This window comes from Panicum hallii, chromosome 1, assembly GCF_002211085.1.
Source record: "Panicum hallii strain FIL2 chromosome 1, PHallii_v3.1, whole genome shotgun sequence".
NCBI lineage: Eukaryota > Viridiplantae > Streptophyta > Magnoliopsida > Poales > Poaceae > Panicum > Panicum hallii.
The window spans coordinates 48,096,916-48,109,894 of NC_038042.1; the positions used below are offsets into that span (position 1 = coordinate 48,096,916).

Consider the following 12,979-nt stretch of genomic DNA (forward strand, 5'->3'; position numbering starts at 1 on the left):
TCTAGCCTTTCCATTTCCATTTCCATTTTGACCATGATCCATTGATCCCCCACTAGCCCAGTACCTAATGCACAAGAGATCTAATAAATAGTCCTCGCAAAAGAAATAAGAATATGACAAATGAAGTTAAAATTAACTCAAGTAAGCTACGATGAGATAATTAACATTCATGATCTTATCCAGCGTGTTACTCGCGATCCGTGCCTATGCCCGGCCGGCGGCCCCCACCTCCCCGGCCCGGCGTGCCTGGTCGTGTCAGTCCGTCAGTCCAACGACGCATTCGCGCTCAGTCCTTCCACCCAGATCCACCGCCTCAACCTCCACGGCTCGGCCGGCGCCCCGCCCGCTGCGATGGCCGGCCGCCCGCGCCCGCAGCAGCCGCAGCCGCACTCGCCGTCCGCCTCCACGCGGCGGCGCGAGCGGTGGCTGGTCGTCCTCGGCGTCGCGCTCCACGCCGTGTACATGCTCAGCATCTTCGACATCTACTTCAAGTCCCCCATCGTGCACGGCATGGACCCCGTGCCGCCCCGCCTCTCCGCGGCCCCCGCCAAGCGCCTCGTCCTCCTCGTCGGTGCGCCCCGCTCCTGATCCTCCGATCCCGTCTCATTACTCTTCGGCTCGATGCTGGGTGTGTGATTTGGCTGGGGGGTTTTGGTGCGTGCAGCGGACGGTCTCAGGGCGGACAAGTTCTTCGAGCCGGACGAGCGGGGGAGGTACAGGGCGCCGTTCCTGCGCGGCGTGATCGAGGAGAAGGGCCGGTGGGGTGTCAGCCACGCGCGCCCGCCCACCGAGTCCAGGCCCGGCCACGTCTCCCTCATCGCCGGCTTCTACGAGGACCCCAGTGCTGTCACCAAAGGTGAACTGCTCATGTGCCATGTTTCACAAGTCATTCAGCTTACTTCAATTTTCAGTTATGCTGCACTTTTATTTAATTGCATTGCTTGGTCTAGTGTCATTGGCATTTCTCATAACTTGCCATTTTTCGTAATTGCTGCTACCGAAATAATATTGATGATGATACTTGTGCCCACATGGTGACCAAAACACATGTAGTTAACTATGTGCTGTAAGTTGTAACCGAGAGAGATGTTATAGATGGGTAGTACTGCCAACCTACACGTGATTAATATTGCTCAATTAAGTAGTAAATATGCTATGATCTGATGGGCAAGCAGTAAATATTGTGCTATGCCCTAATGTAATGCGTTTGCTTGTCCAGGACTACGAGTTCCTTTTAGCTGAGCTTAGTAAAACACACCTGATTTGTGTTATTGGAAATTCAGTGTGAAGGTCATTTGAACTTTATACTGTGTGGTGCAGGATGGAAGGCCAATCCGGTTGAGTTTGATTCTGTATTCAATCAGAGTCGGCACACTATCTCATTTGGAAGTCCAGATATTGTTCCTATATTCTGCAGTAGCCTACCTCACAGTACCTGGGACACTTATCCACATGAATATGAAGACTTTGCAACAGGTCAGATTTATTAGTACATGTAGCTTGCTGAAAGGAGTACTATGGTATTGTATGTTTGTAATTGTCCTACAAGTACTGTGGTAGACATCAAACCATATCATTCTTTGCTCTACATGTTTAGATAACTTTGTGATTTCTCATACTGCACATTCATTCTTCCTGAATATTCATGTTAATCTAAAAGTTCATCTTGCAGCAGATCGTATGTAAAATAGATCTTTGAAATTTTTTTCTTTAGTTTTGGACAATGTTGTTTTTTTTAACAGCAAATGGCAAGTGTTATCATGAATTTTATGGGTTCTCTTGTGTAATGTTTCTTGTTTGGATACATGAGGGATGTTCCCCTCTTCAAGAAAAGAATGTTTTACTCAACATCGAAGGATCTATAAACCATCAATCCTCTGCTTTTGCATTTTACTTTTCTTTTGGAATCATGTTTTTACTTTGTTAGAGACCTTGGTTGCAGATGCATCATTTCTGGATCATTGGTCATTTGACCAGTTTCAAGGTCTTCTCAACAGGTCTTTTGACGACATTAAATTGAGGCAGTTACTCTTACAGGATAAATTGGTTATATTTCTGCACTTACTGGGCTGTGATACCAATGGCCATGCACACCGACCCTATTCAAGCATTTATCTGAACAATGTCAAGGTTGTTGATCAAATTGCTGAAAGTGTGTACAATCTCATGGAGAACTATTTCAAAGACAACCAAACAGCTTATGTGTTTACTGCAGATCATGGAATGAGTGACAAAGGTAAGTCATACACAAAACTGTCTCGCAAATAATTTGTTGCTCATCTTTGTATATTATGTATAGGTTAGGTACTGTATGAGTCCTGGGTTCCTGGGCAGGGTTATGAATGTTGGAGGGAACCTGCCATGTTCTGGGAGAGCGGGACACCTTGGTCCCAGGCAACTGTAAAACTGCCAAATTTGAAACATTCACATTTTAATTTGAATACTGGGGGTCTAGGAATCAAGTTAGACTTGAATAGTAACTCCCCAGGCCTATCTCTTCCCACCTGGCATGCATATAAATTTGGAAATTATCCCCTAGTTAACTGCTGTATGCTCAGAATGAACGGCACAACTGGCTGTGCTGATTCAATCTGGACTGCAAAATGAATTAGTTCATCGCTGACCTGAAATAGGCACTAATTCAATCTGATTTCATGCTGCCTAGGGCCTAGGCAGCCACATTTTGGAATAGTGTTGACAACCCCAATCCTGTCATCTAAGGCCTGATTTTGGTTTCACTTTATGCAAAACTGCCTTGGGTCTATCACAAGGAATTTTGCTATTGACCTGTTAGGCTGTGACTAATTGGAACAGCTTCATTTTTATTGGTTAACTTGTTAGTATATTAGGTTAGTACCTTTGTTATTTGTAATGCTGATCTAATTAGGCATTTCTACCTACAGGAAGCCATGGAGATGGACACCCTTCGAATACTGATACTCCTCTTGTAGCATGGGGTGCTGGAATCAGAAGCCCAAAGTTCTTGGCTTATACAGAGAAGCCAGATGATGGCTTTCGGTTTGTTGATGACCATAAACATGATACGCCCACTCCACAGGACTGGGCCCTTGAGGGCTTTGAGAGAGTGGATGTCAACCAGGCTGATATAGCTCCTCTAATGGTAGCTTAGAAATTTCCATGTTCAACTATGTATTCATTTCTTCTCTGGCTGCATTTGGTTTTCTTAAATAAACATTTTCTGAGTTCCTCAAAATAATTGCAGTCTACACTTGTGGGTTTACCGTGCCCAATGAATTCGGTGGGGAGCTTACCTACTCACTATTTGAAACTAAGCAAGGTCAGACAATCACTGCTCTTCTATGCAAAAAAATCTTTCGTGCTTGGCTTAACACTGCTTGTTAAAGTTTATTTCCTATATTCATACAGGCTGATGAAGTTGAAGCTGTTCTGGCCAATACAAAGCAAATTCTTAACCAGTTTCTCCGAAAGTCACGTATCCTTCCAGAACAAGTTTACACTCTTGAACTTTAAATTTTTCTTACTCCATGCTTCTAAGCTTCTAGGATATGCTATTCTTGGTGAGATGTCTGGTAGTGTGAATAAGTGATATGGAGACATCATTGCTGTTCTATTATTGAAGTCCACAGTCGACCAACAAGACTGTTCATGCTGTCAATCAATTTCCTGTTTTTCCTAATGCAAATGTGACCAAGATAAACAATTAAACAATAGATCACACTCTTAATCCTAAACATGCCTTCCTTATCGATCATAGATCTGAAGCAATCCAGTTCACTCTACTTCAAGCCTTTTAAGCCACTGGCAAACTATTCTTCAGTGCTCAGTCAGATTGAGGATCTTATATCTGAAAGGGACTATGATACTGCCATGAAACATTCTGAAGAGCTCCGGAGGATGGCTCTTGCTGGTCTCCATTATTTCCAAACATATGATTGGTTCATGTTAATGACAACAATTACCCTTGGATATATTGGATGGATGGTCAACCTCATTCTACATGTGCTACAGTCTTATACATTATTTCCTGCGATTCTGCTAAAGAAGGCTATATTGCATCCTAAGAATACCTCCATGAAAGTATGATAGTTTATCTTTGTCCAGTCTTTATGTATTTATGTCTGTTCTTTTATGTGTTACGATCGTATTCATTTGCTGGTGTCTTTTTCAGTTTACTCAATCTAGATTGGAGACAATATATTTTTGTTAAACTTCATTATGTTTTTCTTGTTACATTTTCCAAGATTCTTTTTTCTTTGCCCGTGCAGAACAGATACTTAGAATTCATATCAAGAATTTCAGATGTTTGGTTATGTCTAGAGTGTAGACATCAGATGGAATTAGGGCTGCATAATTATTAACTCTTGTGTAATCAAAGTTGTTTATCAACTATGTTTTGGTGCTTTCTCTATTTATTGAATGCTGATGTGCTTTTAGTTACATAATTACACTATTTTGATATTATCTCCACTGGTTTCAGGTTTACATTGTTGGATGTTTCTTTATGGGTTTGTCATCCATTATACTACTTCTAGAGAAATCACCGCTTCTTTACCATGCTTATGCATTTATGACAATATTCCTTTGGACAAGAATTGTACAAAACTTTGAATTTCTGAAGGCTGTGTGGAGAGAATTTTCTAATATGCCCTTCAAGCATACATTGAATCTCCTGATCAGTTCGGCCATTGCACTGTTTGTATTGGAGTTTCTGGTATGTGCCCAGTGTTGACACACCAAACATTTTATGATTTTTCAGGAGATTTAACATGGAATTTGGTACTTATGTGCAGGTTATAAGCTTCTTTGATAGGAAGATTTATACGTGGTGCTTCTTGGCCCTTGGGATACTTGGTTCAACTTATGTAGCCTTTTTTATTCAAGCTAGCCCTGCACTTGCGATATACATATGGCTTGCTTGCTGGTTCCTGTCTGTATTCACATTGATGCCAGCTGAAATACCAGAAAACAACAACTTGGTGTATGCTTCTTTCACAGCCTTCATGTGCTTTTTATTACATTTTCTCCAGTCCTAGTAGAGAACAAGATGTTGCATGTACATACTAAACCATTGATACTGTTATCTATGGTTCATGATTGTAAGAAGCTGCTAGCTATCTAAATGTCACCAAATATTGTTTATTTGGGTGTTCTCCTTGCAGCTTTGATCTGATGAACTCTTTATCTGCAGAATTCTTAGCGGAGCACTCATAATACTGATCGCAGTGGCTTCAAGATGGGCTAACTCAAATTGTACCACCTTTTGGCTCTATCTGACTCGAGCAAATAAACGGGATTCTCAATCCTCAAAGCTATATTTTGTTCAGGTGCAAAACTCAAAATAGTTATATCCTGATATTGGCATTTCTTTCGTGGAAGTTCATGTTTGATACATTGTTGACATGTTACTATGTTTCAGGTTATTTTAGTTGCAATATCTTCAATAATGGTGTGGTTATCTACCTCACATCGATCCCAGAACAGAGAATTACACTCATTGCACCAGTTGATCAACTGGTCTGTAGCTGGTAAGCCACATGGGTTGCTATTTTTGCCGCCAATTCTCCAGTGTGTCATTGGTTCGTGTCTTGTTTTTATGGCAATATCTGATTCGTTGATACATCATGTTTTCTTGTAATCATACAGCAACAACTTATAAGTCTGAACCTCACTTGCAGCTAAATTTTGTTTGTGCATCAACCCAAGATTGAGGATCTTATTTGGCATTTTCCGAACTGTTTTAATTGTTATCACTAAGTAGGCTACATTTTTTTTTTTCGTTTTTAACGGGTAAATGCCTTGTTTGGACATAAGAAATTCACGGTATTAAGGGGTTGGTACATTAACTGAATAAAAAAATGTTCTAACTCCAAGAATGCTCCTCTTGTATTCCTGATGGATCTGTCCGAGCATCCTAATATTATTTGTGGTAGGTAGTTTGGTTCTTACGGAACAATTGCTTCGCCTTTTGTTCTGTAATGAAACAGCTGGAATAAAGGTCGGTTATAGCACTGATGACCAGGTTTCTTATAAAAACTCGGCCTGCAGGGGGGGGGGGACCCCAGCATTGAATAAGAGAAGACCTCTCACGCAGGCCGAGAAAACCCCCGAACCCCCTCCCCACCCTTACATAGGGGCGCCGCTACCCGAGTGAGAGCGGGCCGGGACCTTCCTTTATGCTTTTGTGTGGTGGCAGGCGAGGGGATTTTTTTAACCCCAGACTGAAATTCGCTCCCACGGGGAGTCGAACTCAGGACCTGGGGAGTGCTACTAAGGCCATCTAACCAAGTCAGCTAGAGACCCTTTCGCAACCAGGTTTCTTATAACTAATCAGGTTCCAGAACTGGCTACTTTTCTGAAACCTTCTAAAAAATGTCAACTGCCTGCAATGTTAACTGGCATTATTGTAATAAATGTATTCTCCACTCACTGAATTAGGAAAATAGTATCAAGTTCAGAATTTTGCTAGGCTAACAATTCAGAATTGCCCTTTTTTGTTTTTATTATGAGAAACTGTGAGGGTCATATTGGAATATATTCAGAGAATACAATGTAGGAAGAAGAGAAGAAAAATGAAAATTGATCCTGCTCTCTGGGGAATAGCTGTATGTAACCCCAGGTGGAAACATTCTACTTTGTTAATACATCAGCTTTGGGGCTTTGACCGTTGAAAGTATGTTCAGCTGAACTCCATTAAACACATCCCATTTTTTAAAGCCATTTGTGCAACCTTATTTGTGCTATATCCTGCTTGAACTTGTAAGATTTTTGGTTCTATTTTTTTTAATATGCATTATCTTTGGCAGGTATTGCTATGGTGCTACCTCTTTTCTCACCGCCTAGTGCTCTGTCTCGGCTTACATCTATCTTCTTGGGTTTTGCTCCTCCTTTTCTGCTGCTTTCTATTGGGTATGCTGTTACCTTCTGCAGTTCACACACTTTTTTTGTGTGTACTGTGCCTGAAGTCTTGGAACATGAAAATAGTATCTCATATTTTGTCAAACCCCTACAGCTATGAAGCAGTTTTCTATAGTGCTTTCTCAATGGTACTGATTGGATGGATATTTGTGGAATCTGCCAACCTGTACTGCTCAGAAGAAAGCGGTTCTGCACGTCGTAGAAGCCTTGTGGATGGCTCAGTGTTTGGTTATGAAGAAAGACACCTACAATTATCTGATTTAAGAATTCCTCTCTTATTCGTAAGTCTGGATGTTACCATTTGTCTTACCGATTGAAGTATATAATCCCAATTCTATAGTTGAGGTACCGCATAAAAGTGTGGAAGCAATTGGACACAATGCATTCTTTTTCTATATGTACATAGCAGAATAGATATCAGATTGTATGGACAGTAGATAATCCTCTAGAGTTGGAAGTCATAGGCAGCCAAAGATGCTAAATCATTAACAGTAGTGGTGGCCAATGAAAGCTACTCCTGCTCTCAATAGATGTTTTAGAATATGTGAAGTCAAACTTTGAAAACTTGGACCATTGATAATGTAAACATATTAAGTTTCACTACAGAATGGTGTTGGCAGATTTATAATAAAAGAAATGCTTCTACATGGTTATGCATTTGATAAATTCTGAATAACATATAACATGAAAATAATGATCAAATGCATGTATTAGAGACGTCCTGTGCTGACCATCTTCCAATCTTTCATAGCATGATATTCCATATTTCCACCATACAATTTTTTTGAAGTACCCAATCATGTAGTTTTAGTAGAAACTAAGAACAGTTTTGTCATTATTTTAGCTAAAAGCATAATGCTCTAACTAATGATATCCTTCTGTCGTGCAGGTGATCTTATTTAATGTGGCCTTCTTTGGTACTGGTAATTTTGCAAGTATTGCAAGCTTTGAGATCTCATCCGTGTACAGATTCATTACAGTTTTTAGCGTAAGTTTATATGTTATATCATTTCTCTTTGAAAGACTACTTTACTTCTTATTACTGTAGACATTGATGTTTTCTCTTTTCTCTTGGCAGCCATTTCTTATGGCAGGACTTCTTATCTTTAAACTGTTCATTCCTTTCATGCTTGTCATGTAAGTTCTTTTGGACCTTGCTATATATGTAGTGTCATCAAGTTAAAATGAGCTAATGAAGATGTGATTTATGGAATTTCAGTGCATGATAATTTTATTTTTGTCTAACCCTCTTTCACAAAATATGATGCTTTAATGCAAGTTTTGTTACAATAAGGTCAGCTTCTGCTATAGGAAGATAAAATAGGCAGTAAGGTGTATATAGTTTGATATTCGTTTCGATATCGATTGAGATTAAGTTTGTTTTGTGCACATAGTTATCACTTTGTCTGCTTTAAGATTCAATTTTGGAGTACTTGATTTATCTCTACAATCAGCGTCCGAAACAAACACATAAAGAAGATGAGGTTCCCCACCCCCACCTAATGTTGGGGCTTTGGACGCCCAGACACCCAAACTAAATAGACTCCTTTAATTTGGGTTCAACTGGACTTTATTAAGCTGATCTTCGTGATCAATTGCAGATGTGCATTTAGCACGATAACCAAGATTGTCCGGATCCCACGGTTGGGCTGCTACTTTCTTGTAATACTGCTTTCAGATGTAATGACCATTCATTTCTTTTTCCTGGTATGTATGTTCTTTTCATCAATATTTCGAAATTCTATTTTCATGCTTTCAAGACATGTTCCATTACCTTAACCATATTTAGTTCTATATAGTTTCTTTCGTTTGTATCCATTAATGGGTAAAGTTTGTTTGGTTTGCCATATTTAAATATGAGTAACTCTTTAAATATCTTAATGGCAATCTCTTGTTAAAGATATACTCCATAAGGATAGTGTGTGCTGTGCTGTGTAAAGTAACAAACTAGTTTTGGACTCAGGTCTAGGAGCTCAAAGGCTCTATCTCCTCTAGGAAAGAAGTTGGAAATGCACCAAGATGGTGTTACTTTGCATTTTTTTTTCTTCTTTCGGATGACTATGTTTAGCCTTACATCTGAATATAAGTGAATTTCCTGCAGCCACAAAAATTAATGTGCTGAATATTGGTGTTCATTTTCCCCACAGGTTCGGAATACCGGCAGTTGGATGGAGATTGGCAACAGCATTAGCCATTTCGGAATAGTGAGCGCCCAAGTAGTGTTCGTTTTGCTGCTTTTTGCTCTCACAAATATATACACCAGAGATATAGTGGTCTCATCTCGGCAACTAACCGCACGGAAAGTTATGTAAATTGATCAGTTCTTTCAGAGTTCCAGATACATTCCTTTTCAGAAGAATTAATTCTGGGCTCGGCTTTCATTTGTGGCCCAAGTTTTGTAACTTAGCTTGTGTAGTTTGTAGATGGACCTTGTATCAAAATTTTGTGCTAATTTATTTTTTCCATTCATAAGTGGTGAATAGATTTTTTTACATGCTTTATTCGTATCAAATTTTCTTCTCGTGCAATAAATCAACTTTTGTTGATTCAGTTCGTCCAGAAGGGTAATTCTCAATTGCTAGGTTGCTACGGTAAGCCCTATCCTGCCAGGTACCATTACTTGTTATCTCATCTAACTGGACGAGTCTTCTCGGATGTCCTCTAGTCTAAAGTCAAGAGGTACGGACGTCGAAGGATCTGCTTCCATCTAACTAGACCTTACGGAGTTACGGGTCACTGGCACGGCGGCCAACGTAGGCATTGCCGCAACGGTGTGGTGACTCTGCAGTAACAGCCAGGTGGTGGAGTGATTTCTCCAGTCAGGTGGTGGAGTGCACCAGGATCAGTTTGGGATTAGTTTAGGAATGCTCGGTCTAAAGGTGAATGATCACGAGAAGGATACAAGGGTTTAGAGTTTGGGATTAGTTTAGGAATGCTCGGTCTAAAGGTGAATGATCACGAGAAGGATACAAGGGTTTAGAGTGGTTCAGGCCGCCGGAATATAAAACCCTACGTCTACTGTGTGATGTATTGTTTGCTTTGGTGAGAAACGGCTAATCCTTTGTGAGTGTCAACTTCCTTATGTGAGTGAACTCTTCTGAGAGTCCGTGAAACTTGAGGTGTGTGTGTCTAAGCTTGAGACTTGTGAGCTTGAGGAAGCTTGAGATGGCTTGCGGAACCTGTAAAAGTTTGTATTCTAACGTACGCGCTCTCCCTTTTTTAGGCTCAAGGGGAGCGCGTACACTGAGCGGGGTCCCGACAGGTGGACCTGGCGATATATTAAATAATGTACACATCGGAGCCTTAAATACCTCAGATCCTGAGATTTTCCTCATCAGCCTCCGTGCGTATCCTCCGTCCAGATATGGTCTTGTGCTGTCTTGTTGGTATAGGGTATGCTGCCGCTGACATGCGTAGAGGGGGTAGTGCTGTCGCTGTAGAGTCAGCTCCTGCTGATAGGCGAAGGGGCTACACTAACCCGCCGTGCTGTAGCCTTTGCGCACTGTAGCTGTGCACGCCGTAGCCTTCCTGTAGCAGGTCATAATGACTCCTTACTCACGCGCGGCGCTGTGATGTGACTATTCATCTCTCGCCCACGCACGCGGCGCGGTGACATGACGCGCTGTCTCAGTAACTGGCGGGCTTACCGTGATGTCAGCCATACCTGCCCGCCGTATCAGAGGGCAGCCCATGCTCTGTCCCGAGCACGCTCACCCCAACCACCCGCATTTAATGCGGTAGTTAGGTTGGCTTCTCGCAGAAGTTTGGAATCCTCCGGACACGGGGCAGCGTTGGTCTAGCAGGCGCTCCCTTAGGGGCACGTGGCGGCACTGTACCTTCTCCCCGGAGGGATGGGAGGTCCGAGCCCCCTGGCTGGCCCAGGCGCTCAGGTCCCCTAGAGGTCCGGCTTCTTCACGTGGGGGTCCAGGACCACCCCGCGGTGGTCCGGTCTCGTGACAGCTGTTTCTGAGCACCTTAGTCCTTGCGGGCACGTGGAGGCGTCGGACCTGCTAGTACGTAGGGGAGGTCCGGAGACCGTGCCCCCAGCCATCAGGTCCGGACTGTACGCTCTGTTGCCTAGAAGCTTAGCGTGTGGTTATGGATAACCTCACGCTTCTCGGGCTGAACACGCTGGTAGAAGTTACCTCGTCGTCTGCATGCCTTCTCACCGACACGTGAAAGACTCGTCTGTGAAAGTGCACGGTTCACAGCAGTAGCAGCTGATCGACCACGATCGCGGCGATCCAGTCCAGTAGCTCGAATTCCTGAATTCCAGCGAATTCTATTTATCGCGTGCACGAATAGAATTTGAGGTATCATAGGACTTTTATTTCCCAGCGCTATGGCCGACGGCTGAGTGCGTGCCGGGCACGAGTACTGCTTAGAAAATGGTTTGGAATACAAATCTTCAATACACATTTTCTTCTAGACCGTTTCTCTATTTTTGAAAACCATTTGCACCATATTATTATACACAATTAATACAACAAAACAAGATCATACAGGAATGTATTTCGATTCTTTTGTGGTCGTCATTTCTTAATTTGAAACAGAGCATTAGAATATTTTGGTTTCGCTAAAACATTTTGTTTTGTTGTCGAAACATTTTCCTTTTTATTGGATATTCTTATCTCTTATTCGGAACAATATTTTTTAGAACTTTTTTATTTATTTCATAACATTTTCTCTTTTTGACTAACTAGATAATATTCCAATAAATATTTATAAATATATGGACAAAATAATTATAAATGTTCCCGAGCAATTATAATTGTTCCCAAAATACCATTGTTCCAGCTTTGTGATTAAATTATTCTTACTTTATAAAATAATATTTTTAAAAATATCACATAAACATAGTCAAGTGTGATTTTATTTTAAAAAATTATTATAAAAAATATAGTAGTATTATTGAAGCTTAATTTTAAATCTTCATTTGAAAACTATGGATTTATTTAGTTTCAATTTTGTTTTGTGCGCGCATGACTACCTCGGTGTCGACATTCAGCTTGTCCCTATCGATGATGCGATGCAGGTCAGTGTGAGATAGCTGTCCAGCTGCTGCGAGGAATCGTGCGCTGGGCCAAATAAATGGAAGCGCAGCAGTGGACAGTATGTTTGCGACACTGCGACGTACAGTAGCGCGCGTTACAAATAAAGCGCCCCGAATTCCGGCTGCGTCATCCGGTCCGCCCGTTCGTTATCCTCTCGGGCACGCCTCGCGTAATCCAGGATCCGCGCCCTCCCCTCCGCCACGTCACGCCGCCCGGCCACATGGCGGCGCCGCAGTGGGCGGCTGACCCCCACGCGGGATAAGGCGCCGCCCTCCCTTCCCGACCGCAGCTTAATAACTATGCAGGCTCGCCGCCAAAACCTCCCCACGCAGCACGAGCCATCCACGTCCGCATTCCACCAGCAGAAGCAGCACCGCAGCTCGCTACCGATGGCGTCGCTCACCATGATGGCGTCCTCCTTCGCGGCCATGGCGGCGGCGGCCGCGCCCTCCCGCCGCGGCAGCCTCGCCGTGGCCAGGGCCGCCAAGGTCGAGCGCTGCCAGCAGCAGGAGCCCGCGAGGCTGGCGGCCGCCGCCGAGGGGGCACCCGCCGAGGGCCGCCGCGCCGTGATGCTCGCGGCGGCTGCGGCGGCCGTCGCGGCCATCGGCGGTGCCGGCGCCGCCATGGCGGACCCCAAGAACGGGACCCCCGAGGCGAAGAAGAAGTACGCGCCCATCTGCGTCACCATGCCCACCGCCAAGGTCTGCCACAACTGAGGCCGAGCACGCTGCCCGTATATAACGCGCGCACGGTTTGTCTCTCCTGTTGATGATTCTTCGAGCTTGGATGAGACGGCTTGCTGGGCCCGGTCGCCATGGACGGTCTCAAAGTTGTAATACTATTGCAAATTCGAGGATAAAACCGTTCCTTTTTTCGTTGCATGCGCATGTATCATAATATCCAGCCATCTCGTGCTTGGCTAGCTCTGCCTTGATTGAGCCCTTGACACTGGATCAAAATGGCGATCTCTTGCTTGCTGGTCATGCTCTGTGAGTGTATGAACAGAGCCGTGTTCTTGGCTTTTCTGT

The 12,979-nt window shown here is 43.2% G+C and overlaps 2 protein-coding genes across 2 annotated transcripts; both read left to right on the forward strand.

The window, feature by feature from the left end:
* Positions 1 to 224: 224 nt before the first annotated feature.
* Positions 225 to 9,389, forward strand: LOC112874767 (GPI ethanolamine phosphate transferase 1). The gene is made up of 18 exons (XM_025938284.1): positions 225 to 571; positions 665 to 856; positions 1,321 to 1,476; positions 1,943 to 2,236; positions 2,904 to 3,121; positions 3,224 to 3,298; positions 3,388 to 3,454; positions 3,737 to 4,059; positions 4,460 to 4,693; positions 4,773 to 4,960; positions 5,171 to 5,306; positions 5,399 to 5,507; positions 6,786 to 6,888; positions 6,992 to 7,178; positions 7,787 to 7,885; positions 7,976 to 8,034; positions 8,499 to 8,604; positions 9,045 to 9,389. Exons 1-18 carry the CDS (start codon positions 352 to 354, stop codon positions 9,207 to 9,209), a joined length of 2,931 nt encoding a protein of 976 aa, XP_025794069.1. The 5' UTR covers positions 225 to 351; the 3' UTR covers positions 9,210 to 9,389.
* A 2,876-nt stretch (positions 9,390 to 12,265) lies between these two features.
* Positions 12,266 to 12,979, forward strand: LOC112879092 (photosystem II 5 kDa protein, chloroplastic-like). Its single transcript, XM_025943430.1, has one exon. The coding sequence runs from the start codon at positions 12,341 to 12,343 to the stop codon at positions 12,665 to 12,667; it is 327 nt and encodes a 108-aa protein (XP_025799215.1). The 5' UTR covers positions 12,266 to 12,340; the 3' UTR covers positions 12,668 to 12,979.

Bases quoted from the DNA above. Each gene is read 5' to 3' on its own strand.
- LOC112879092 (XM_025943430.1), top strand. From the start codon at position 12,341: ATGGCGTCGCTCACCATGATGGCGTCCTCCTTCGCGGCCATGGCGGCG.
- LOC112874767 (XM_025938284.1), top strand. From the start codon at position 352: ATGGCCGGCCGCCCGCGCCCGCAGCAGCCGCAGCCGCACTCGCCGTCC. The intron at 3,122-3,223 runs GTAGCTTAGAAA...AAATAATTGCAG, and splicing joins CTGATATAGCTCCTCTAATG to TCTACACTTGTGGGTTTACC. The intron at 4,961-5,170 runs GTATGCTTCTTT...CTTTATCTGCAG, and splicing joins CCAGAAAACAACAACTTGGT to AATTCTTAGCGGAGCACTCA.